Source organism: Ascaphus truei, chromosome 5 (assembly GCF_040206685.1).
Source record: "Ascaphus truei isolate aAscTru1 chromosome 5, aAscTru1.hap1, whole genome shotgun sequence".
Classification (NCBI taxonomy): domain Eukaryota; kingdom Metazoa; phylum Chordata; class Amphibia; order Anura; family Ascaphidae; genus Ascaphus; species Ascaphus truei.
Window position 1 is genome coordinate 239,560,251 of NC_134487.1, and position 25,194 is coordinate 239,585,444.

At 44.5% G+C, this 25,194-nt stretch overlaps 1 protein-coding gene across 1 annotated transcript; it reads right to left on the reverse strand.

The window, feature by feature from the left end:
* Positions 1-11,212: 11,212 nt before the first annotated feature.
* On the reverse strand, positions 11,213-17,099 carry LOC142494549 (uncharacterized). Its single transcript, XM_075599017.1, has 2 exons — positions 15,201-17,099; positions 11,213-11,699 (listed from the first exon to the last, which is right to left on the reverse strand). The coding sequence occupies exon 1, from the start codon at positions 17,094-17,096 to the stop codon at positions 15,849-15,851; it is 1,248 nt and encodes a 415-aa protein (XP_075455132.1). The 5' UTR covers positions 17,097-17,099; the 3' UTR covers positions 11,213-11,699; positions 15,201-15,848.
* Between the last annotated feature and the right edge of the window lie 8,095 nt (positions 17,100-25,194).

Consider the following 25,194-nt stretch of genomic DNA (forward strand, 5'->3'; position numbering starts at 1 on the left):
TAATTACCTAAAGAACTGTATAGCTGCAGGTCAATTCGTTCTCCATGTATTGATAGGTCGAGATTTGTTTATAATCTGCTTGTCTGTCAGTGGAAGCTCATGAATATTCATGAGCAATCCAGCACTGACATGTGCTAGAGGGAGGGCAGGGCTGACAAAGGGGTGTGCCAGGGCTTGTGACAGGACATGAAGGGGCAGTGCCTTAGCAAATGGCTGTTAAAATAGAATACAAGAAAATTGGTCTTTCAAAGTTGTTTTTTTAAAAACAGAAAATGCTAAAAGTATTTTTTCTTACTACAGAACTGATTTATTAAAAACACACACATGCAGGATATTGACTGAACTGCAGCTTTAACACCATTGGACTATAAATATTCCCTTTGGACTATTTTGGCGCCGGTTTGTATGGTTTATTTTAATATTAAAGCTGCAGTTCAAGCTGACGTTTAAAAAAAAAAAAGTGATTAGCTAAGCTGCCGATCGATCTGTTCTCCTGTAATCGACTGCTTGCTCAGGGTTATTTAATTCAGTTCTTGCACAGCATTTTGGGCAATGTAGTTCCTAGAATATGATTGACTGGGTAGTTACTAAATACAATTGGTGCACTGCTAGAGAGAAGGCGGGGTTCAAGAGCCAGAGCCTATCAGAAGGGGAAGGTAGCTGTCACTTTGGAAATGCTTCCTACATTAGAAACATAAAAAATGTCTTTAAAACATTCTTTTTTTTTTTTTTTTTTTTTTTTTTAATGCTACAAGCATTTTCTCATAGTACAGAACTGATTTATTAAAAAAAAAAAAACCCCCACACATGCAGGATATTGTTTGTACTGCTGCTTTAAGGAGGAAAGGCAGATTTCATGGACAGTGCGCAGGGTGCATTTAGGGATATATTTGGTGTTGAGGGCTGAGATTTGAGGGGTCAGCGTTTGAGAACTTTGTAAGTCAGAACTAAGGTTTTTAATTTGATTCTAAAGGATATGGGAAGCCAGTGTAGGGATTTGCATAGTAGTGCAGCAGAAGTGGAGTGGTTAGTGAGGTAGATGAGTCTGGCAGCAGCTTTTTGGATGGATTGGAATTTAGACAGGCAGGCGGACAAGGAGAATGCCAGCTAGGTGAAGGTTGCAGTACTCAACGTGGGACAAAATGAGTGAGTGAATTAGAATTTTAGTTGCATCATTAGTGAGAAAAGGGCGTATTCTCACAATATTTTAGAGGTGGAGACGGCAGGACTTTGTGTGGAAGAGAATATGAGCAATGAGGAGAGAGCAAAGAGTCAAAGATGATTGTGGTATTATTGACAGGGAGGGAGAGTTTTGGTGTAGGTGTGGCAATGGAAGGGGGTATAGCAGGGTCCCTCCCCCGGTCCCCTGGTGAACCCCCAGCCCCCCCCCCCCCGCTTACCTCCGCTACAGCGGGGGAACTTGTAGGCATTGCGGGGAGTTGTGGAGAGGCGACTGCGTCGCCAGAGGTTCCCGGCGGCTCTGTGCAGGGTGCCGCCATGTTAAGGTTGCGCACGCAAGTGCAGAGGATCTGTTAGGTGCTCGAGAGGTGGCCATTAGAGGAACAGGGCTCCGCAGGGACTACAAGCCCCATAATGCATAGGGGCAAGTTGTCCGGTGCCCCATATAGGCCAATAGGGCTGCCAGAATCCCCTGTAACGATATTGTTATATTTGGCGCGCTAACACAGCCACGTCAGTCAGCGCTGGGACAGCAGAGGAGTAGGGTGTGCATGTGCAGGGCGTCAGTGGCCCCTGCACTAGGCCAGAGACCCCCTGTTAGGCCCCAGCTAGGCTCCAACTCCCCTCAGCTTGTGGTTGCAACAGGGACCGCCCATCAGTTAGGGACATGGCCCCTATAGAACCAGGTTGAGGTACACATCCAGGACGTGGCTGCGGACTGGCACTTCGGTGGTCTGGGAACAGACCACCCTCTTGGGAGAGACTGTAACGGTGGTACACTCCTGCCGGACAACATCCAATGTGGAGGCGGCCTCATCGCTGAAGGCGTGGGACCGTACGGCCTTTGTCTGCAGTCTGCTTTGCCGGGTGCCGGAGCACGCGGCAGGTACAACAAGTGCACCAACGGTACACAGGCTAGTGGTGCAGCGCTGTCTAACACATTTGGGTGGGAATTGCTACTTGTGGACACCAGGGTGGTTGGGTGCCCAAGGGACCCTCGGGACTCTGGGGGGCTATCTATCCAGGTGTGGACACGGTGTGGAAAGGTACTGGAGGGTACGGCCGTGCATGGCCTTGTTGGTGGGTGGATTTTGCATTTTGATTGTTCTTTTGCAAGCTAATAAACTATAGAGAAACCCCCGCTACTGCTTGCAATAGTGAATTAATAATGATGGGTGTAGGTGCTGATGGGGCAATATAAGAATGATAAACAATGGAGGAAAGAACCCCAGTAGAGCACTCATACACTGTGTTGAGATAATGGTGTAAATTTAAAACTAAACTGTATTAGAAACATAGTAAAACAATGGGGATTAAAATAGGATTAAACTCTGTATCACTACGCTTAATTACCTAAGGGATATGATAGTCCCCAGATAGGTAGTCGTTATTGAAGTGTTGCTTGAGTACACTAGCCCCCAGCCACCTTAATTAGGGAAGCCTGGGAGAAAGCTAGATTGAGGGATTATAAGTACTATTCTTATATGGAATGCCAATTATATACTTGTAGTGCATTGCTGCAGTAGTATTGAAATGACACTGCTAATGGTGGGTTGATTGGACAGCCTGTAGTTAGCAATAGAGTGTCATTTAAATCTTGATAAGATAATGCACCTATGTTGCCTTAGGGTTAAATGAACAGTGTAAATTACTGCCCCAAGGATACACAACAGCTATAGCTCTAGGTCATATTGTTAAGACCTCTAGCTCTAGCTGATATTGCACAGTGTAGTTATAATAAAGTGTGCTGCACTTCTAAAACCTGTTGCTAACTGCAGTAGGTGATAGATTAAATAGAGCACCGTATAGATTTATGGTGGCAGTTGCTATATAATCTTCCCCAGACCTGAAGGGTGTGCTATTTAACCATAGAAGAATGTGAACTGACTTAATCAGTAGATTGAAATAAACATAATCTCTGATATAGAGCACCATGTGTATACTGATTGCTATACCTGGAAATCCCTGTATGGAGTTACTGTGCAGAGTAGTTGGTGTATAAGTGTAAAAACAATTCAGCTCAGCAAGTGTAGAACATGAACAGTACCTTAACAGCCCTGATTAGAGCTACTCTGCTGTAACAGTGAATGGTAGTGAGCAACAGCACAGGTAAGTATACTCTACAGCTGCTGCATAGCTTGTCAGTATAGATATATATAATCCCTAGAAAAGGAGGCTCCCTTAGACCATCGGGTAATACAGGAGTGTGAACTGTGCAGGAGCTGAGTCTCAGTGCTGCCTGCTCTGTCATTAAGCATAGATAGCAGCGTCGGTGTCAGAGGGCTCAGTGCCTGCACACTGGCCATGATTAAGCACTACTAGCGAAACGTGCACGTCGACAGAACTCAGTTAGGTGCAGGCACTGAGCCCTCAGGAGGCAATTGCGGAGAGACAGTTGGTGGCATGGGACAAGAGAGCAGGGGGAAGAGGTCAGGCAGAAGATGTAAATTTGGGTGTCATCAGCATAGAAATTATACTGAAAGCCAAGAGATTGTATTAGTTCACCAAGAGAAGAGATGTAGAGTGAGAATAGCAGGGGGCCAAGAACAGAGCCTTGTGGGACCCCAACAGAAATGGGTTCTTAAAGACATGCAAACATTGGGCTTTCTGCTTCCAAGAGGCTGCAATGCAACACCTTGTTGCCGTTAAGATATGGGTGATCAGTTTATGCTCTCTTCTAGGAATGTTTGGAATAGATCTATTCAGTACCGAAACCCAAGGGTCCGGCTGTAAAGTAATATCAAGTGTTTTGTTGTTTTGTAAATAAACCTGCTTATAGAGATTCTCTATTTCAGGTTAGCTCGAACATATATGGATAAGTGAGCCTATCTGCCCATAACCACGAAAACAAAGAGACAAACTTTGTTTATAGATTCTATTATGCTTTTGTGGGGAACACTACCAATGATACAGTAGCGTCTACAGTATATCCATTTTCTGTAATAATAGAATTTATTGAGGTTTTAGAGACCATGGGGGTCATGCAGTAAGCGGCGGAAACTTGCATTCGCCAGGGGTTTGAATTCGCCATGTTTTTGGCGTGTTGCCCTCGCTCTATGCAGGAAGGGCCGAATCCATGGCGAATCAATGCGCCACCACCATTTGACAAGATGGCGAATAGCTTGGCGTGAATGTTGAAATGGCGTGCACGCAACGCCAATGGCGTTCTTTCTGAATCGCACGAGGAGACAACCAATGGCGTGATTGAGCGCCCTATTTAAAGGTTCCATTTGCTTATATTCTTTCTCTGTGTTGTTGGGAGAGAGAGAGAGAGAGAGAGAGAGTGACGGACAGAGCTTTGCATTTTGAGAAAGAGAGATTGATATACTTTGTGTTTGGTGATTGATTTGTTTTGTGCTGTTCTATTTTCTTTACATCTTTTTGTTATTGTCTGTTTGAAAGTGTTTAGTGAGCTTGAGGTTTAATTTATTTTTGTGTTGCTTGTGACTGCTAGAGGTATGGATGGGAGGCGTGGGAGTCAGAGGAGTGATGCTGGGGTGAGTGGTGATGCTGAGGTGAGTGGTGGGAGTCAGGAGAGTGATGCTGGGGTGAGTGTTGCTCATGTGAGTAGACGTGGGAGACAGGGGAGTGATGATGGGGTGAGTGGTGGTCGTGTGAGTAGACGTGGGAGACGGGAGTGATGCTGGGGTGAGTGGTGGTCGTGTGAGTAGACGTGGGAGACAGGGGATTGATGCTGGGGTGAGTGGTTGTCATGTAAGTAGGCGTATGAGTGAACGTGTGAGTCAGGGGAGTGATGCTGGTGGGGTGTCTGGTGGTGGTGGGGTGTCTGGTGGTGGTGGGGTGTCTGGTTATGGTGGGGTGTCTGGTGGTGGTAGGTCTGATGGTGCTATGCTCCTGCAGTCTCTTCCATTGGAAGAAGAGGAGTCCAGTAAGCAGCAGCCATGTTCACAGGTTGCACGTGCTCAGAGAAAAAAAAAAGTTCCCCGAAATCGACACTTCAATGCAGATGAAAATAGAGCCCTTGTGACGGGAATTGTGGCCAACTATGATCAGCTGTATGGTCATTTATTAGGTAAGAACATCTTTTGATTGAGTATATCCCAAATTGTACTCCTATGATTGAGCCTAAATTAATTTGCATATAGCTGATATAAGAAATCTAATCGATGTCACAATCGAAGAAATGCCATCTATGTAAGTATCTAATGTTGTGTATTTAACTAATGTGCCTAATGTATTTAGATATAGAATGCTTGTAATATATGTAAGTATATTATCTATCTAAACACATTCTCAATGTGTGTTAAGAAGGAGTATGTGATTTGAGGAAATATTCAATGATATATTAATTAATTAATAATGTCCTTGCTGGAAGAGTTGAAGGCCGGATGCGAAGTAGAGGGACTTTAACACATCCACAACATTATTGAGCAGTAATGGCTTCTTCTTTGGTGATTATTACTATTATAGGCTAACTGTCACGGGAGACTCCTGTGGCGGGTAGGATCTCGGTGGCCGGAACAGCACGAGCGTAGTAGGGGTAACAAGCAGGGGTCCGAGGCAGGCGCCAGGTAGCGAAGTCAGGTAACAAGCAGAGGTCGGCAACGAGGAGACTGGAACAGGACAGGCAGGGCAGGACAGGTCCGGGAGCATGGACTGAGACCGGGGAGCAGGGACTGAGACCGGGGAGCAAGGAACAAACAGGGACAAGCCAGATTACTAGCAAGGGCCTTTACTGTGAACAGACTACAAATACAGGTACAGGTACAGGAACAGATCAGGAATCAAAGACAGGCATGTGCATAGGAGTCTGACATGAAGCAAAGGCAATTGAACCAACCAGGAAGCAGAAGCTATAAAGGACAGAGACAGGAGCAACAAGAAGACAGACAGACAGAGGAGCCCAGAGGAAACAGAAGACAGCAGCACACCCAGTGGACAAAGAAGAACTATGGCTAGGCAGGAGGTCTAGGATTCCCTGACACTAACTGTATGAAATGTACATAAATAATAGACACTTTTGTATAGTTAGGTATATGTATTTTATGAACAACAAATGGTACATACATGAAACCACCTCAATTGACGCTTACACTGCATATATCTATATCCATACAGTTCCGCTCCCTCTGTGTACACACACACAACACAGCCACTCTACACACACAAAATGCTGCTACACACACATACAATAATACGAGACACACACAGCAGCCACCCAAAAAAATAATTGACTTTTAACACTTATCATACCTCCCCCCCCCCACAATTCAACAGAATGTGCACTGAAAATCTGTCATCTATGGAGGGGAGGAGTCAACTCGTGCCTGCTAGTTCTTGACCAATCCCCTGTCCTGTCTCTGTTGTTCCGAAAGCTGATTGTTTGAAAACAAAGACAGTCAAAATTACACATTGTAAGCTGCTCCAATTCCGCACATTAATGCTTGATTACAACAACGACCATTATGTAATCATAGAGCAGGCCTGCACAACTCCAGTCCTCGAGGGCTGCAAACAGGCCGGATTTCAGGAAATCCCTACTTCAGCACAGCTGGCTTAATTAGTGGCTCAGTATGACTGAGCCATTAATTGAGCCAGCTGTGCTGAAGTAGGGATATCCTGAAAACCTGGCCTGTTTGCGGCCCTCGAGGACTGGAGTTGTGCAGGCCTGTCATAGAGCATGGTTTTCAAATATGTCCGTATTGTTACAGCTTTTGCCTATCATATTGTCAATTCGGTATATCTTTCTATGTATACCCATTTGTAGTTTTGTTCGTGTGCCACACATTTAAGATAAAAGAGCATGTTATAAATTTTTTGAAATATAACACACATTTTTGAGTCCTTACGAAAGAAGGTAATTAATAGTATTTAAAGGCAGGACCAGTTCAACGACCAGACGTCAATTATGGGAGAATATTCGATTATCAGTGTCTGCCTGTGGCAATCATGTCAGGACACATAAAAACGTTTTGACGATATAAGAAGACATTTGAAGGAAAAAATTCAATTTGGCCGGAGACATGCTTCCGGCACTGGAGGTGGACCTCCGGCCTCACCTGTAATCTTAACTACGTTGGAGGAGCAGTTGCGTGACAAATTGTTGCCAGTCGTTATTGCTGGTTTGCCTGGTGATAGGGATATCGGCGTCTACGATGAAACATTTCCAGCAGGTCACTAATTTCACATGATTACATGTTTTGTATACAAATGTTGTATATAATTTGACACTACAAAAATTGTATTGTAATCTTGTGTATTATATTACAATGTTTATTATATTTACATACTGTACATGAACACTTTTTTGGATGTTGTATTTTATCAATTACTTTTATAGAAGCCTTCTTAAATATATGAATTCACATATCTTATGTAGTTACATTTACATGGCAAATTTATGCACCTAAAGGAAATATACTAAGTGGAACATGTAGCATATACAGATGCTCCTCACAACTGAAATGTGAGAAATACAATGATAACAATTGTATTGTATTGTATGTCTTTATTTATATAGCGCCATTAGTGTACATAGCGCTTCACAGTAGTAATACATGTGGTAATCAAATAAATAACAGATAATATAAATAACAGATCATGGGAATAAGTGCTTTAGACATAAAAGTAACATTTCAGAAGAGGAGTCCCTGCCCTGAGGAGCTTACATTCTAATTGGTAGGTAGGGAGAACGTACAGAGACAGTAGGAGGGAGTTCTGGTAAGTGCGTCTGCAGGGGGCCAATCTTTATGTATCCTGTGTTCAGAATATCCACAGTGCTATTCATATGCTTCTTTAAGCAAGTGTGTCTTAAGGTGGGTCTTAAAGGTGGATAGAGAGGGTGCTAGTCGGGTACTGAGGGGAAGGGCATTCCAGAGGTGTGGGGCAGTCGGTGAAAAAGGTTTAAGGCGGGAGAGGGCTTTAAATACAAAGGGGGTAGAAAGTAGACATCCTTGAGCAGAACGCAAGAGTCGGGATGGTGCATAGCGAGAAATTAGGGCTGAGATGTAAGGAGGAGCAGAAGAGTGTAAAGCTTTAAAAGTGAGGAGAAGAATGGAGTGTGAGATGCGGGATTTGATCGGAAGCCAGGAGAGGGATTTCAGGAGGGGAGATGCTGAGACAGATCTAGGAAAGAGTAGAGTGATTCTGGCAGCAGCATTTAGGATAGATTGTAGGGGAGACAGGTGAGAGGCAGGAAGGCCGGACAGCAGGAGGTTACAGTAATCAAGACGGGAGAGAATGAGGGCCTGAGTCAGAGTTTTAGCAGTCGAACAACAGAGGAAAGGGCGTATCTTAGTTATATTGCGGAGGAAAAAGCGACAAGTTTTAGAAATGTTTTGAATGTGAGGGGCGAATGTGAGAGAGGAGTCGAGTGTGACCCCTAGGCAGCGTGCTTGGGCTACTGGGTGAATGATTGTAGTTCCAACAGTAATGTGGAAGGAGGTAGTAGGGCCAGGTTTGGGAGGAAGTATGAGGAGCTCTGTTTTAGCCATGTTGAGTTTAAGGTGTCGGAGGGCCATCCAGGATGATATAGCAGAGAGACATTCAGAAACTTTGGTTTGTACAGCAGGTGTAAGGTCAGGTGTTGAAAAGTATATTTGTGTGTCATCGGCATAGAGTTGATAATTAAACCCAAAAGATGTTATTAGGTCACCTAGAGAGAGTGTGTACAGAGAAAAGAGAAGAGGTCCCAGGACAGAGCCCTGGGGTACCCCCACAGAGAGATCAATAGAGGAGGAGGAGGTGTTAGCAGAAGAGACACTAAAAGTACGATGGGAGAGGTAGGATGAGATCCAGGATAGAGCTTTGTTCCGAATACCTAGAGTATGGAGAATGTGGAGGAGAAGAGGGTGGTCCACGGTGTCAAATGCTGCAGAGAGGTCGAGTAATATGAGCAGAGTGTAATGACCTCTGTCTTTGGCAGCATGGAGGTCGTCAGTTATTTTGGTGAGGGCTGTTTCGGTGGAGTGAGCAGTGCGGAAGCCTGATTGTAGAGGGTCTAGGAGAGAATAGGTGTTGAGAAAATGGAGCAAGCGAGAGAATACAAGACGTTCAAGTAGTTTAGAGGCAAAAGGCAGGAGGGAGACAGGTCGATAGTTAGAAAGACAGGTAGGGTCAAGCTTGCTGTTTTTGAGTAATTGTATGACTGTTGCATGTTTGAAGGAGGATGGAAAGGTTCCAGAGCAGAGGGAGGAGTTAAAAATGTGTGTAAGCGTAGGGATTATAGTAGGAGCTAGAGGTTTTAGGAGATGGGAGGGAATGGGGTCAAGAGGGCAAGTGGTAGAGAGAGAAGAGGAGATCAACAGCGACACATCCTCCTCTGAGACAGTGGAAAAAGACTCAAGGAAGGCAGGAGGAGAGTATTAATCTTAAGTACTCCCAGTTCAGATACTCTCATGAACAAATATGTGATTGTCAAATATATGTTTTTTGTTCTTCATATAGTGTCCCCTGTGCGTCCCACAAGACAAGAAGAGGTGTCCACACCTGAATCTTCTGTGTCATCATTTGAGAGTTTCTGGGGAGACGCTTTATGTACATGCTGCAAAGGGATCATCCACACCATCATACAGCACGAGCGCTGAATATCCTGTTTTTTCTACATGTTACAATGTCGGTCAATAATGCCACATCAAAAGTAATTTATAAACAATTATTTTATATGAATATAATTTTAATTTTACTTCTCAGGAATTTGAGCAACACACATGCTTACATAAAAATATGTGAACAATGTTAAATGTGACTTAGGTGTTTTGTTTTTTCTACATACAGAGATTGAACGTACCGATCTTCCGAGTCCAGTATTAACACAAACACATCAAGTACATCATGCCAGGAACCAACAAGATAGTTTGGCAGCAATTGATGCCTCCGAAGCAAGGATGATTCAAATTCACAATACCCACCATCAGGAAATTATGGGAGTACATCAAACTATGGCATCAGAAATGAGGAATATTAAAAATATCATCGTCAAAATCCCAGACGAATTGCATATAATGAATATCACACTCAAAACTGTTGTAAACACTCTAATACAGGCCTGCCCAACTCGTAAAGTGAGAAGGGCCGAACTGCTCCAAGGAAAAAAAATGTGGGCCGCACGGGTTAAATCATCATCATCATCATCTCTCCTCCAGCACCTCTCATCATCATCATCTCTCCCCCAGAACCCCTCACTATCAACCTTTACGATACTCCCCATCTATCTCTCATACCCCCATCTCTCCCCCTCACCCACACAATACCCCCCTCCACATCAAACACACAATACCCCCTCCACATCCCCCCAGCCCATTCCATGTCAGCAGCCCCCCCCCCAAGTCAGCATCCCGTGTCAGCACCCCCCCATGTCTCTCTTCCCTCAATATGACACTCTCTCCCCCTCCCCTAAATGACACTTTCTCCCCCTCCTCTCAATATGACTCTCTCCCCCTCCTCTCAATATGACTCTCTCCCACTCCCCTCAATATGACACTCTCCCCCTCCCCTCAATATGACACTCTCTCCCCCTCCTCTCAATATGACACTTTCCCCCTCCCCTCAATATGACACTCTCTCCCAATCCCCTCAATATGACACTCTTCCCCTCCCCTCAATATGACACACTCTCCCCCTCCCCTCAATATGACACTCTCCCCCTCCTCTCAATATGACACTCTTTCCCCCTCCCCTCAGTATGACACTCTCTCCCCCCCTGCACCTCACATGTCAGCAGCCCCCCCTCACATGTCAGCAGCCCCCCCTCACATGTCAGCAGCCCCCCCTCACACGTCAGCAGCCCACACCCCCACCTCTGCACCAGCCCGTTTTTCACACCCACCCCCCAACCAGCCCGTTTTTCACACCCACCCCCCACCAGCCCGTTTTTCACACCCACCCCCCACCAGCCCATTTTTCACACCCAGACCCCACCAGCCCGTTTTACACACACACACACGCACGCACGCACACACACACACACACACACACACACACACACACACACCTCTCTTAGATCAGCACATCCTCTCCTCCCCGGTACTAAGCCCCGCCCCTGGCATGCTCTGACCTCCAACCCACCCCCCGCTATTGAAAAAAAAAATACTCACGGCTGCCGTATCCTCCTCATGCTGCTGCTGCCCCCGCGCACCGCAAAACCCGGGGGCGGGGAGGGAGGGAGGAGGGAGGGAAGAGGAGGGGGGGATGAATCGCCGCCATTTTTTAAAACTTTTTTTTTAACTTTTATTTATTTAATTAATTAACTGGCGCCCGGCCGAAGTCATCGCGGGCTGCACAGAGAGGCCAGGCGGGCCACATGCGGCCCGCGGGCCGTATGTTGTGCAGGCCTGCTCTAATACAAGGGAATCAACTTCAGACAAAGTCGACAGCAAATGAAGGCCACTTTAGCGCAAACAATGATGGCTCTTTCTATGGTGGCGTTTTGTCACCACAAACTGATGTGCAACTTTCATCCAATGATGACTTCTCTGAAGTAAGAAGCTTTCATCTTGAATCCCCAACGATGGTTGAAGCAATGCAGACATCTAGTACAGATTAAATTCTTGAAGAGGCACCTGAAATAAGGTCAAAAAAAAGAAAATGATCAACTACACAAACAGAAAAAACTTCCTTTGTCTGTAAAACATTGACAAAAACTGCTCCTGTCTATACCCAGGCACAAGGTGCACCTGTCTTTAACCAGCCACAAACTCTTCCAGTCTATACCCAGGCACAAAGTGCTCCAGTCTATACCCAGGCACAAAGTGCTCCAGTCTATATCCAGGCACAAGGTGCCCCTGTCTTTAACCAGCCACAAACTCTTCCAGTCTATACCCAGCCACAAAGTGCTCCAGTCTATACCCAGGCACAAGGTGCTCCAGTCTATACCCAGGCACAAGGTGCTCCAGTCTATACCCAGGCACAAAGTGCTCCAGTCTATACCCAGGCACAAGGTGCACCTGTCTTTAACCAGCCACAAACTCTTCCAGTCTATACCCAGGCACAAAGTGCACCAGTCTATACCCAGGCACAAAGTGCTCCAGTCTATACCCAGGCACAAGGTGCACCTGTCTTTAACCAGCCACAAACTATTCCAGTCTATACCCAGCCACAAAGTGCTCCAGTCTATACCCAGGCACAAAGTGCACCTGTCTATACCCAGGCCCAAAGTGTACCTGTCTTTAACCAGCCACAAACTCTTCCAGTCTATACCCAGGCACAAAGTGCACCTGTCTCTACCCAGGCACAAAGTGCACCTGTCTATACCCAGGCCCAAAGTGCACCTGTGTTTAACCAGCCACAAACTCTTCCAGTCTATACCCAGCCACAAAGTGCAGCAGCAATTGTCCAGCCACAAAGTGCAGCAGTCATGACCCAGAAAACCACGACAAGTAACAGAGGAGGTAGGCCACGAAAAACTGAAAGGGAGCCAAACAGGCCAGTTACTCGGTCACAAATCAAAAAATCAAAAAAATAAACACATGATTTTTTCTATGAATATTTGTGTTGTTGTTGTTGTTGTTGTTGTTGTTGTGCCAACAAATGCATACATATTTTATAGTTGTGTTTTTAATGTGTTGTGAAGGTGAAATTAGATAGAATTCAGAATCATTTGTCCATTAATAAATGTTTTTACATTATTACACATTTTTGGTTGTTAAACAAAAATGCTAATTATGTAAAGATTATAATAGACAAATGTCCATAACAATTTAAGACAAATGTCGTTTTTCCATAGACAAATTGTATGTCATATTACTCAAATTTATGTTTTGAAAATTAATCTACATTAGTACTTGAACATAGATAATTATTGAATTGTAATTCTATTACACTGTGTACAAAAGTTGATACACTTAACATTATATGTAATAAGTACATACACATTTAAAATATTAATAAAAATACTATGTACATAATATATGAAGGTCATTATAAAAGAAAACATGTTAACTTTATGTATGAATGTCATTCTCATTCTACTTTGTGAACTAACAAGGTATGAATGTATGTGTGTATGTATGTGTAGAATTTTTTTTATATGTGTTTTGTGGCTTACATGTAGTATGAATGAATGTATGTGTATATATATAGATATATATAGATATATGTGTACATATATATGTATGTATGTATACATATATGTATATATATATTAGTGTGTGTATAAATCTCTTCTCTATAGCTATACAGATACATTGACATATATAGATAGACATGTCTCTCTTTATATACAAAGTAGTCTCTCTCTATACACAGAGTAGTCTCTCTCTACACAGAGTAGTCTCTCTCTATACACAGAGTAGTCTCTCTCTATATACAGAGTAGTCTCTCCCTATATACAGAGTAGTCTCTATATACAGAGTAGTCTCTATATACAGAGTAGTCTCTCTATATACAGAGTAGTCTCTCTCTATATACAGAGTAGTCTCTCTCTATATACAGAGTAGTCTCTCCCTATACACAGAGTAGTCTCTCTCTATACACAGAGTAGTCTCGCTCTATACACAGAGTAGTCTCTATATACAGAGTATGTATAGGACGCCAGTGCATCAGAAAAACAAGTCCTTATATTTATAACGTCTGCTGTAGAAAAACTCCCAATATACTGGATATATACAATAAAGTTGCCCTAATAGGGTTAGGGGACTAGTACCTAATGCCACTGGCACCACTGATAATTAGTACAATCTGAGTCCCATATAGTGAGAATAACAGGGTATGGCAACCCATAGAAAAAAACTCACTTTTTGTTTCCAGGAGTATCATACAGCAGTAGCATGAATGGTATGCAGTCCATCAGATGATGCAGCAGGAACAGGTAGAGGAATGGCAGTGCACTGCCAAAAAGACCAGGAGGAGGCTCACGGTTGCAACAGCAAAAAAATGTTTTAATGCATAAAAAAGATTGGACTAAATGTCCCCCCTAGCCACAGCAGTGGTCCACCAACGCGTTTCGGGCTCACACCTTGAGAAAGGGCATAGAGCCCGAAACGCGTTGGTGGACCACTGCTGTGGCTAGGGGGAACATTTAGTCCAATCTTTTTTATGCATTAAAACATTTTTTTGCTGTTGCAACCGTGAGCCTCCTCCTGATCTTTTTGGCAGTGCACTGCCATTCCTCTACCTGTTTCTATACACAGAGTAGTCTCTCTCTATATACAGAGTAGTCTCTCTCTATATACAGAGTAGTCTCTATATACAGAGTAGTCTCTATATACAGAGTAGTCTCTATATACAGAGTAGTCTCTCTCTATATACAGAGTAGTCTCTCTCTATATACAGAGTAGTCTCTCTATATACAGAGTAGTCTCTCTCTATATACAGAGTAGTCTCTCTCTATATACAGAGTAGTCTCTCTCTATATACAGAGTAGTCTCTCTATATACAGAGTAGTCTCTCTCTATATACAGAGTAGTCTCTCTCTATATACAGAGTAGTCTCTCTCTATATACAGAGTAGTCTCTGTATAGTGAGATTATTCTCTATACAGATATGTATTTAGATATATCTGTATACTGTATACAGATTATATAGAAACTTCATGCAAATATATATTATATCTATATATAGATGGCTAGAAAGCAACATACATAGATTTTTGACATAGAACACACAGAACAAAATATATATATACAGTGGTCGACAAATCACCAAAAAATCTACTCGCCGAACAAAAAAATCTACTCGCCACCTAGTACCAAACGTGTGCTGCTTGGGCCAATAGGAGCTCGCCACAATGTTAAATCCACTCGCCCGGGGCGTGAAAATATAGGTTTGTCGAACACTATATATATATATATATATATATATATAACAACAAAAAGCAGCAGCCAGCACTCCAAGCAACAAATGTAAAGTCAAGGTGCATGCTCCATAGAAATCAATATAGAAACCCTGTCTTCCCATAAGAAAAGGCACAAAAGCAGCAACACTCAGATAAAGCAAAAAGACATGTATTAGCAGTTACAAAACAGCACACTATAAACCCAACGTTTCGGTCCTAGGCAGGACCTTCCTCAGGGGGGTGCTACCAGACAATGACACCCAGAGAACATATATACCCCATAGTTCACCATGTGAGGACAATTAGAGGCAGCTAATTGTACAATCCTGGAGCTCCACGAGTGCAATCAGTGTATGAGGTAGTACGGCGGCCATCTTGGAAATCAGGAGACAGAGCAATGTATGCTATCTCACATGGGCAGATGAGTACAGGCTCCCCCGGTGGACAAAAAAAATCCTAGCGTCCAATGTTGCTAGGAAACGCATGTGTGGCGTCATAAAGTCCTGGGAAGTCAGCTCAAAGTAAAGTTGCGCATGTGCAAGGCTCTGTGACAGCACCAGAGTGTCACGCCGATCTGGTACCCCATTCAGTGTCAATTGCATCAGTGTGGCAGCTCCCTAAAGAAAATGACAGTGAAGGAACAAGTGAATCAACACATAAGGGGAATAAAAACAATTTCCAGAGTTGAGGGTGACTGTTTAGATGGCAAGGGGAGGGAGGGCAAGGGGAGGGAAGGATAACAAGGGAAAGGAGGAGGTAGAGCAAAAACATGCATATAAATTAGGCAATTGTAAATGGCATACTGGTTAAATATTAATATTCAGTACTGCACCATTGGGGAACAATAATGCAAAGTCCCGGCAATGGAAACCTAATTATGAGCTTCTATGCATTAATGAAGAGAAAAGGACACAGAACAATAATTCAAAAGATGCAATCACAAAAAACATCCTAATTTGAAATCTTCATTTAGTCCTCGCGGAGCCATTGTGTTCAGTTCAAAAATCATGCGAGTTTCAAGTTGTAACAGCAATTTGCCCCTGTCTCCTCCACGGGGGCCAGCATGTGCTTGCATGATGGGCATGCATCGTAGCGTTGCCAAGCTATGCTTGTGATCTTTAAAATGTCTCGCTACCGGTTGCAGTTTGAGATCCTCATTATTCGTACTGTCAAGTAATGCCTTCCTGATGGAGGAGCGGTGCAAGCTCATACGCTCCTTCAACATACGTGTGGTTTTACCAATATAATACAGGTCACATGGACACCGGATGATGTATACAACGAATTTACTCTCACAGTTCATGTAATCCTTTATTTTAATGGCTTTTCCACTGTGTGGATGGACAAAGCTTTTCCCCAATATCATGTGTTGACAGTTTATACAGCCATGACATTTGTGTACACCGGGAGTTTTGGAGAGCCAATTCGTAGGGCTGGCATACTTGGATACCGGATCTGCCTGTGTCAATAGGTCACCTATGTTTCGGCCCCTGCGGTAACAGAATAATGGTGGTTTGGTGAAGGTTTTCCCAATTCTTTTGTCGTTTTCCAAGATGTGCCAGTGTTTCGTGATACTTCTACGAATAGTACATGATGAAGTACTAAAAGTGGTATTAATCCCAAAACGATCTGAAGTGCTGGTTTGGATGGTTGGTTTGAGGAGTTGATCACGGGAAAACCTTCTTGCCTTGGCTAAGGCCTCTTTGACCTCTTTGTGGTTATAACCTCTTGCAAGGAACCTGTGTGTCATACACTGTAGCGCTTCCTCACACTCGTCACTCCTACTGGTGATCCTCAAGACCCTAAGAAATTGAGAATACGGCAACCCCTTCTTCAGAGCATCAGGGTGGTGACTACTGGCCAGAAGTAGGGTATTTCTGTCCGTTGCTTTATGATGAATCTTCGTCAGCAGCCGGGTAGGTCCCTTGTAAACAACAGTGTCAAGAAAAACGATCTGCTCATTACTGTAGTTGAGGGTAAATCTTATGTTTGACGGAATAGAATTCAGGTATTCCAAAAATTGCAACAGGTCTGCTTCAGAGCCATCCCATATCAGGAACAGATCGTCAATATATCTCATATATGTCCTGATATTATTAGCATATGGGGAATCATACAGGATATGGGTTTGTTCATATTGGGACATAAACAGATTGGCATACGATGGGGCCATGTTAGACCCCATCGCTGTGCCCATACATTGTAGAAAGAATTTTTTCTCAAATTTGAAAAAATTCTTATGGAGCACAATGTCTATAAGCAGAAGTAAAAATTCTATTGGCGGACCAGTATAGCCAATGAATTTGTCTAAATGATCCTTTACTGCTTCCATACCCTCAGCATGCCCAATATTCGTATAAAGGCTCGAAACGTCCAATGTGACCAAGAGGCAGTTAGTAAGGTCAAAATCCAAGGCGTCCAATTTATTGATAAAGTCAGTGGTGTCTTTTATATAGCTTGGCGTACTGACCACAATCGGCTGTAGATGAAAGTCAATATACTGAGAGAGGGGGTGACATAGGGAGCCCATCGCCGCAATGATGGGTCTCCCTGGTGGAGAGGTCAAAGATTTATGCACTTTGGGTAAAATGTATATCACTGGAGTGATCGGGAATTCCTGTGTTAAGAATTTCCCTGTTTCCTCCGATATCCACCTATTGTTAATGCCAAGTTGTATAATGGTATCAATCTCTTTTTTATAAATGTGGGTGGGATCACCTTTTAGTGCTTTGTAATGCAAGCATACATTAAGTTGCCGCATTATTTCTGCTCTATATTGTTCATAGTCCATCACAACTATGCCCCCCCCTTTGTCCGCTGACTTGATAATGATTGCTGTATTATCCTTAAGTGACTTGATTGCAAGGTGCTCCTCTTTGGTGAGGTTAAAAAAGCTTCTTTTTTTATTTTTAACAGCATCCCTGGTATCCGCTTCCACCAGACTAATGAATGTCATGATGTTGGGATTATGAACCTGGGGGTCAAAAGAGCTCACCTGTTTGAAAGGTTGTGTTGTCCGATTTTCTTCATTAAGCGTAGAGTCGTCTCGCTGATATCTGCAGAAGAAGTCCTTCAAGCGAAGGCGTCTATTGAGCCTGTATAGATCTACCTCCCAGTCAAATGGGTCCAGTGTATGTGTTGACACAAATGATAAGCCCTTTTCAAGGACACTCTTTTCCGATGGTGTTAACATGTAGGAAGAGATGTTATACACTACGTCCTTCACTTCTTGGCCTTCTGGACCCCTCTGTCCTTTGATTGCCTTGGAAGAAATCTTGTTGCTGCGGCCGCCGCCCCTGCGGGTCTTTCGCCAGCGTCTGGGTCGTGGGGTGGGGGTTTCTGATGTATTACACCCCCTTGTCCTAAAAAAGGATCCGTGCGAGCAGTATCTTGGTTGTCCGAGTGATCAGTATCACTAGTGTTGTACGCACTCCCCGTGGTGCCTGCGCGTCTTCCCCTTGTGTTCTTCCGTCTTTGGCCTGGTCTCCCTGGAATCGTCTCACTGATGCCCAACAACCATTTATAGACGTGCCGTTCCTTATAGTCTGTGGTAACTTGTTTCAGTTTCTCACGTTTGTATGTGATGAGGCTTTCTCTATAGGCGTCGACTGCTACTTGTAGTTTGTCAGTCCAATTAACCTCTTTGTCAGCGGTCAGGGCACGATCATTTTTTGTTTTAATGGTGGCAATCTCAGCTCTAATGCGGTTCAATTCTTTAGTAGATTGTTCAATGACCAATATTATCAGATCCAATGAACATTTATTGAGAATACTGATCCAGCGTTTACAAAATTCTGGATCAGAACGTCCAATAGTTGGCTGATTCTTAATGCGGAACCCTCTTGGTAACAGTTTCTCACGGTGATAGTGAGAGAGGGTTGCACCATGAAGGAAAAAATCAACTTCCCTCTTGCTCAGTTTAAGCAAATCATTAAAAATATCAGAAACTTTTTCTGTGCCAAAAATGTCCTCTATCGAATCTGTATACCTGATCCTAGAAATATCAGTCTCACTATAACACAAAGTATCTGATATAGATGAAAACAGACCCCCCACATCTGGAAATTCTTCCATAACATACAATCTCTATGATATCTATCTAGAAATATATTAAGCAGTAAGAACCACAATATAGTCACTGAGTCAGACTGCACCACAACTCAGTGAGCAAAACACAAATCAGGGTGCTCAGCTCATATATATATGTACAACAAAAAGCAGCAGCCAGCACTCCAAGCAACAAATGTAAAGTCAAGGTGCATGCTCCATAGAAATCAATATAGAAACCCTGTCTTCCCATAAGAAAAGGCACAAAAGCAGCAACACTCAGATAAAGCAAAAAGACATGTATTAGCAGTTACAAAACAGCACACTATAAACCCAACGTTTCGGTCCTAGGCAGGACCTTCCTCAGGGGGGTGCTACCAGACAATGACACCCAGAGAACATATATACCCCATAGTTCACCATGTGAGGACAATTAGAGGCAGCTAATTGTACAATCCTGGAGCTCCACGAGTGCAATCAGTGTATGAGGTAGTACGGCGGCCATCTTGGAAATCAGGAGACAGAGCAATGTATGCTATCTCACATGGGCAGATGAGTACAGGCTCCCCCGGTGGACAAAAAAATCCTAGCGTCCAATGTTGCTAGGAAACGCATGTGTGGCGTCATAAAGTCCTGGGAAGTCAGCTCAAAGTAAAGTTGCGCATGTGCAAGGCTCTGTGACAGCACCAGAGTGTCACGACGATCTGGTACCCCATTCAGTGTCAATTGCATCAGTGTGGCAGCTCCCTAAAGAAAATGACAGTGAAGGAACAAGTGAATCAACACATAAGGGGAATAAAAACAATTTCCAGAGTTGAGGGTGACTGTTTAGATGGCAAGGGGAGGGAGGGCAAGGGGAGGGAAGGATAACAAGGGAAAGGAGGAGGTAGAGCAAAAACATGCATATAAATTAGGCAATTGTAAATGGCATACTGGTTAAATATTAATATTCAGTACTGCACCATTGGGGAACAATAATGCAAAGTCCCGGCAATGGAAACCTAATTATGAGCTTCTATGCATTAATGAAGAGAAAAGGACACAGAACAATAATTCAAAAGATGCAATCACAAAAAACATCCTAATTTGAAATCTTCATTTAGTCCTCGCGGAGCCATTGTGTTCAGTTCAAAAATCATGCGAGTTTCAAGTTGTAACAGCAATTTGCCCCTGTCTCCTCCACGGGGGCCAGCATGTGCTTGCATGATGGGCATGCATCGTAGCGTTGCCAAGCTATGCTTGTGATCTTTAAAATGTCTCGCTACCGGTTGCAGTTTGAGATCCTCATTATTCGTACTGTCAAGTAATGCCTTCCTGATGGAGGAGCGGTGCAAGTGTGGTTTTACCAATGTGTATATATATATATAGTATTTGTTGAGTAGATGTATACAAACATATTCAGTATGTATTGTTGGATATATGTGTGTTTTAATGGTTATAAATAACAAATTAGCTTACTTCACCACAAAATATTTATCGTTTGAAATGTAAACACTTGTGGCAGAATAATTGGGTAAACATTGCATTACAAATCATTACCAATTAGAAAAATCTTTGTATTTGAAGTATTTGCTCATGCTCTTATTTATAAACACCTGGTTGTGAGAGTCTAGGAGCTGTAAAAAGTCCCTTTTGTATTTTAACCTTGAGAATACCATCACATTGTAGAGGGAGAGGGGGATTGGCCCGGTATTAAAGGGGTTGCACCCCATATGGCCACCCCCCTGACCTCACCAGGGAGGCAAGGGGTTAACTGGACGGCGGTCCAGGAATGTGGTTTTACCTTGCTGCAACATCCAAATGTGCATTCCCCTGTAATAATGTATTGTCACCATTCCAGTGTCTGCACCAACACACACACTGGGATCCGTTCAGGAGGAGAACGGTTAATAGTTAGGAAGTGATTATAGCTCTTTGTTCCTTGTTCCCGCCTTTTCAGGCTCCATTTTGCAGTTTCCCATAGGTCGCCATTGCAGCTCCATTCAATCCTATGCCGAATCCGGCGGTTTGGGCCCATTTCCATAGAAGACCAGCAGGTGGCGCCCGAGAGAAGGAGCGGCGGTTCCCCATTGTAAGTCAATGGAGCCATTCATTTCAATGGGGATTCCTCGACGCCGACCTCCAGGAACAGGTTGACAGCCATCCAAAGCCATTGTTTTGGCAATGGTTTGGCTTTAGCAATTGAATAGGGAATTGTATAATTGATTTGTATTGTATTTTAATTGTTTGAGGAAATTGATTAATTGATTGATGCTAATTGTATTGGTGTAGGTTAGTTTCTAATTGATTTTCAGGATGGTATTGGTGGTTAGGGGACATTGTTCACAGTGTATTTTATTGTTATATATATTTTGCATAGTGTTACATGATGCACAGATTAATTGCATCATGTACACTCTATGCAATTGTGTGACATTTCATAGACATTTGTGTAGCCGCATTTTTGTTAGTTTATATTTACAATGGCTGCTGGATTTATTTTAACATGCAATGTGGTGATTTTAAGATTAAAAATGCATGTTTTGATTTATGCATGTTTTATGTGTTTAATAATGGGCAAATAATCTATTATCCATATCTGGATAATAGTTATTTTGCACAATATTGTACTGTAGGTGTTGGGGGGGGGGGGGGTGTATGTATTGAATGTATAGGCCAGGTTTATTTATTTTACATTCAGGGTTGGTTCCTTGGTTCTGCTAGAGACCTCTGGAGACCACCTGCGGTATCCTCGGGTATCTCACGGGTATCAGGCTGGTGGTTCCACGGGTGACACCTGCGGGGAAGAACCGGTGGCCTCACATCTGTGGGGGCACCGCGGACCCGTAGTGTGCGGGGAAGAACCGGTGGTCCCACATCCGTGGGGGCACTGCGGACCCGTTGTGAGCACTTGTGAGTTCCCCAGACCCCCGTGAGAACCACCCGAGGCCCCGCAGACACCTGTGGGTCTGACCCGGGGCTCCCAGACATCCGCGGGCCTACCGTGGGGACCCAATTGTGGCCCACGGTGACCCGTGGAGACCACCTGGGGGCCATGGCACTTGGCAGGACCCACTAACAGGCCTCCAGAACCTGTGTGAAACAAGTTGCTGGTACCCTGTAGGTCTGTCAGGTGACCCACCAGGGACTTGCGTGGGGCTGGGGTATGAACCCTGTATGTAAAAGGATAAATCATGTATTTATGGGGGGGCACAGGGGGTGGGTTATGTATTTAATAAATAGAATGATGTTTATTGTGGGGCAGTGTGTTGTTTTTATTGTGGGTACTGGGGGTGGGGGGAAGGGGTATTGGCCCCAAGGGTATGTGGGTAGGCCTCCCTTGTGGGTAGTGGGTGAGGGTGGTGAGGCCTCACAGGGTGGGGGGTTAGTGTGGGAGGGTATGTAGGCCTCCCGAGTGGTGGGTGAGGGTGGGTTAACCCCTTAATGACTGTAGCGGTTAAAAACCGCTATGGTGATTAAGGGGTTAGGGGACATTACATTGGCTATTGTAATTGTTGTGCATGTTTTGCAGCACCGTAGGGGCATGGGCAGAATGAAGATTAGGATGAAGACGGCCTTCATCGTGGGTGCCTGTAAAAGGTAAGTGTAAAATGTTTTGACTGTATTTATTGAATGTTATATGTATTTAAAATGGCCCAATGCATTATTATCCATATTTGGATAATAGTAATTTTGGCCATTACTGTATAGTATGTGTTAGGGGGTGTATTTAGTTATAATTATTGTTTATTATTTTTGGAGGTGCAACATTGGTACCGCAGGCCCGCGGGTACCCCGGGACTCCCGCGGGGACTCCCGGACTCCTGCAGGGACTCCCGCACTCCCGCGGGGACCCCCGAATGGTGAGCCGGGGACCCCCGGACACCTGCGGGGTCAGCTGGGGACACCCGCGTGACCCCCGGGCTCCCTCGGGGACCCCCGCGGGGTCAGCCGGGGACACCCGCGGGGTCAGCCGGGGACACCCGCTGGCCTGCTGTATGGGTTTTGCGCATGCAAAAATAAAAAGCAAGATTTTTTTCTAAGTCCAGATTTCTTTGCGTCTACTCTAACCTGGCGTGTTCTGATCAACGCAACTTTCGCGTACGCTAAGGTTGCGTTGCTTAGTGCATCCCGCTTAAGGGCAGAATTTCACGCAAACAGGGTTGCGAACGAGCAAAGTTGGACTTAGAAAAAATTCCAGAAAAAAGTCATTTTTAGATCGCAAAGTGCCTGTTTGCGTTGCTTAGTGCATCGGGTCGAGCAAAAAATCATGATCGAAGGGCACTTTGCGCTCTAAAAGTGACTTAACGGAGCTTAGTGCATAGCCCCCATAGTTCTTTCACCGTGCAGACTCTTATTATATACACACACTATGTCATCTATCATGTGTATACTGTATGTCACTTTAGGTCATTTTGATCCCACATGGGACTAGCCCCCTTATCCATGAACATGGCATTAGGTCACTCTGGTCACACATGGAACTGATCCTTGAAATGATTAGCTGTGTGTAGCCATACGTATCACTGCTTTACACTGCGGGGATTTCATTGTCGATCATGTTTACCTCTGATCTGGTTTACCATTGTGAGCTGACCTTGTGTGAACTCCATGCAGGAGGTCAGTGAGGATACCCCACGGATTTTCTGTGACCTGGTTTCTCCCAGGCTGTTTAGAAAAGAGACTCAGAAAACTTGGTTCAAGAGGCACTCCTAAATTGAGATAAAAATATCTCCTGAGATTTAATGTATATACTGCTGCGGCACAGTTTATTCGAGCATTTGCCCGTTCTGTGCCGCAGCAGTAGCCTGGCGCGCGCCCGAGTGTGACGGGCGCGCGCCGAAGCAGCGGAAGAGCGCCCTCCGATCGGGGCGCTCTCCCTACCGCTGCCGGGTCCGCCGGGTCCCCCGGAACCCCCTGCCGCTGTCCCGCGATCGCGGGACACCAGGGCTCCCTCGGGGAGCCCCTGGACACGCGTGCAGGGGGCGCACGCTCCCGATGACGTGTGACCGCGCGTCTATGACGCGCGGCACGCCGAGGGGCGGCCACTAGCAAGCCGGGAGATTTCCCGGCTTGCGGTACCGACCACACTTCAATAAAGTGTGTCGGTAGTGTACATATTACACTATGTGTAACAATGGTAGCTGACAAAGATCAGTCAAACATCTACCATCTAGATCAGGGTTGGCCAACTCCAGTCCTCAAGGTCCACCAACAGGTCAGGTTTTAAGGATACCCCTGCTTCAGCACAGGTGGTTGTATATGACAGTCATTAACTGAGCCACTGATTGAGCCACCTGTGCTGAAGGAGGGATATCCTGAAAACCTGACTTGCTGGTGTCTCTTGAGGACAGAAGTTGGCCACCACTGATCTAGATTCTTAATAGATGGTATCAGCCACCTATTCAGCAGTACCCAAAAGTGTACATTAGACATTCTGTACTATACATTTTTATTCTGCAAAGGGAGCAGTGTGTGGAAGGTTAAAGGGAAGTACTATAGAACCATACGGTCTATGTTCACGGGCCAGAAGGCGCTCACACCCTGAAAAGTTGCCCCCCTTATTTTGCGTTACATTAATTTCCCATGTAGTTTTTTCCCATTTACCCATTTTTTCTCCCCCTTTTTCCTGCCCCTCCCTTCCATTTTTCTGATTGTTCACCACTTGTATATACACCTTGTGATGGTAAGTGGGTAACCAGGCTATACAATAAAGGTTAAGCCCATCTGGTTACTCCTGAGAACCGCAGGCCCCTGGCAGCTACCTAGCACCATAAGCCAGGGGGCAGGTATTATAACATGTAAAAGTTAGTGTCCCCTGCTTTTCCACTTTCATGTTTCCTGTGCCCTAGACTCATGAAACTTTCTATGTGTAAGTTGTAGGTGGGATATTTGGGTAGAAATGCAATTGTTTTGTTTGCAGGAGTTTGGGGGCCAAAGATACCGTTGTTCTCTAATTCTCCATGGCGTGCAGGCATGATTTGCCGGTACGTGGGTTGAATTACACTGGGGCTGCCCAGTGTCCCCCAGACCCCTGGTTTTCGAGCCCAGAAATCCCGGTCCTATTTCCCTTACAGCTATGGGTCTCCCCAAGTTATCATATGTATTAAAGTATGTTTTATTTCATTTGTGCTTTTACTATAAATGTCTGTTCAGTCAGCCCGGGCATCCATGTAGGTGCCGGGAAGTCTGGATAGACATCAGAGTTCAAAGAGGAGACAGGATGTTGAGAAGTGTCGGGGTGCTAAGTGGCCGAG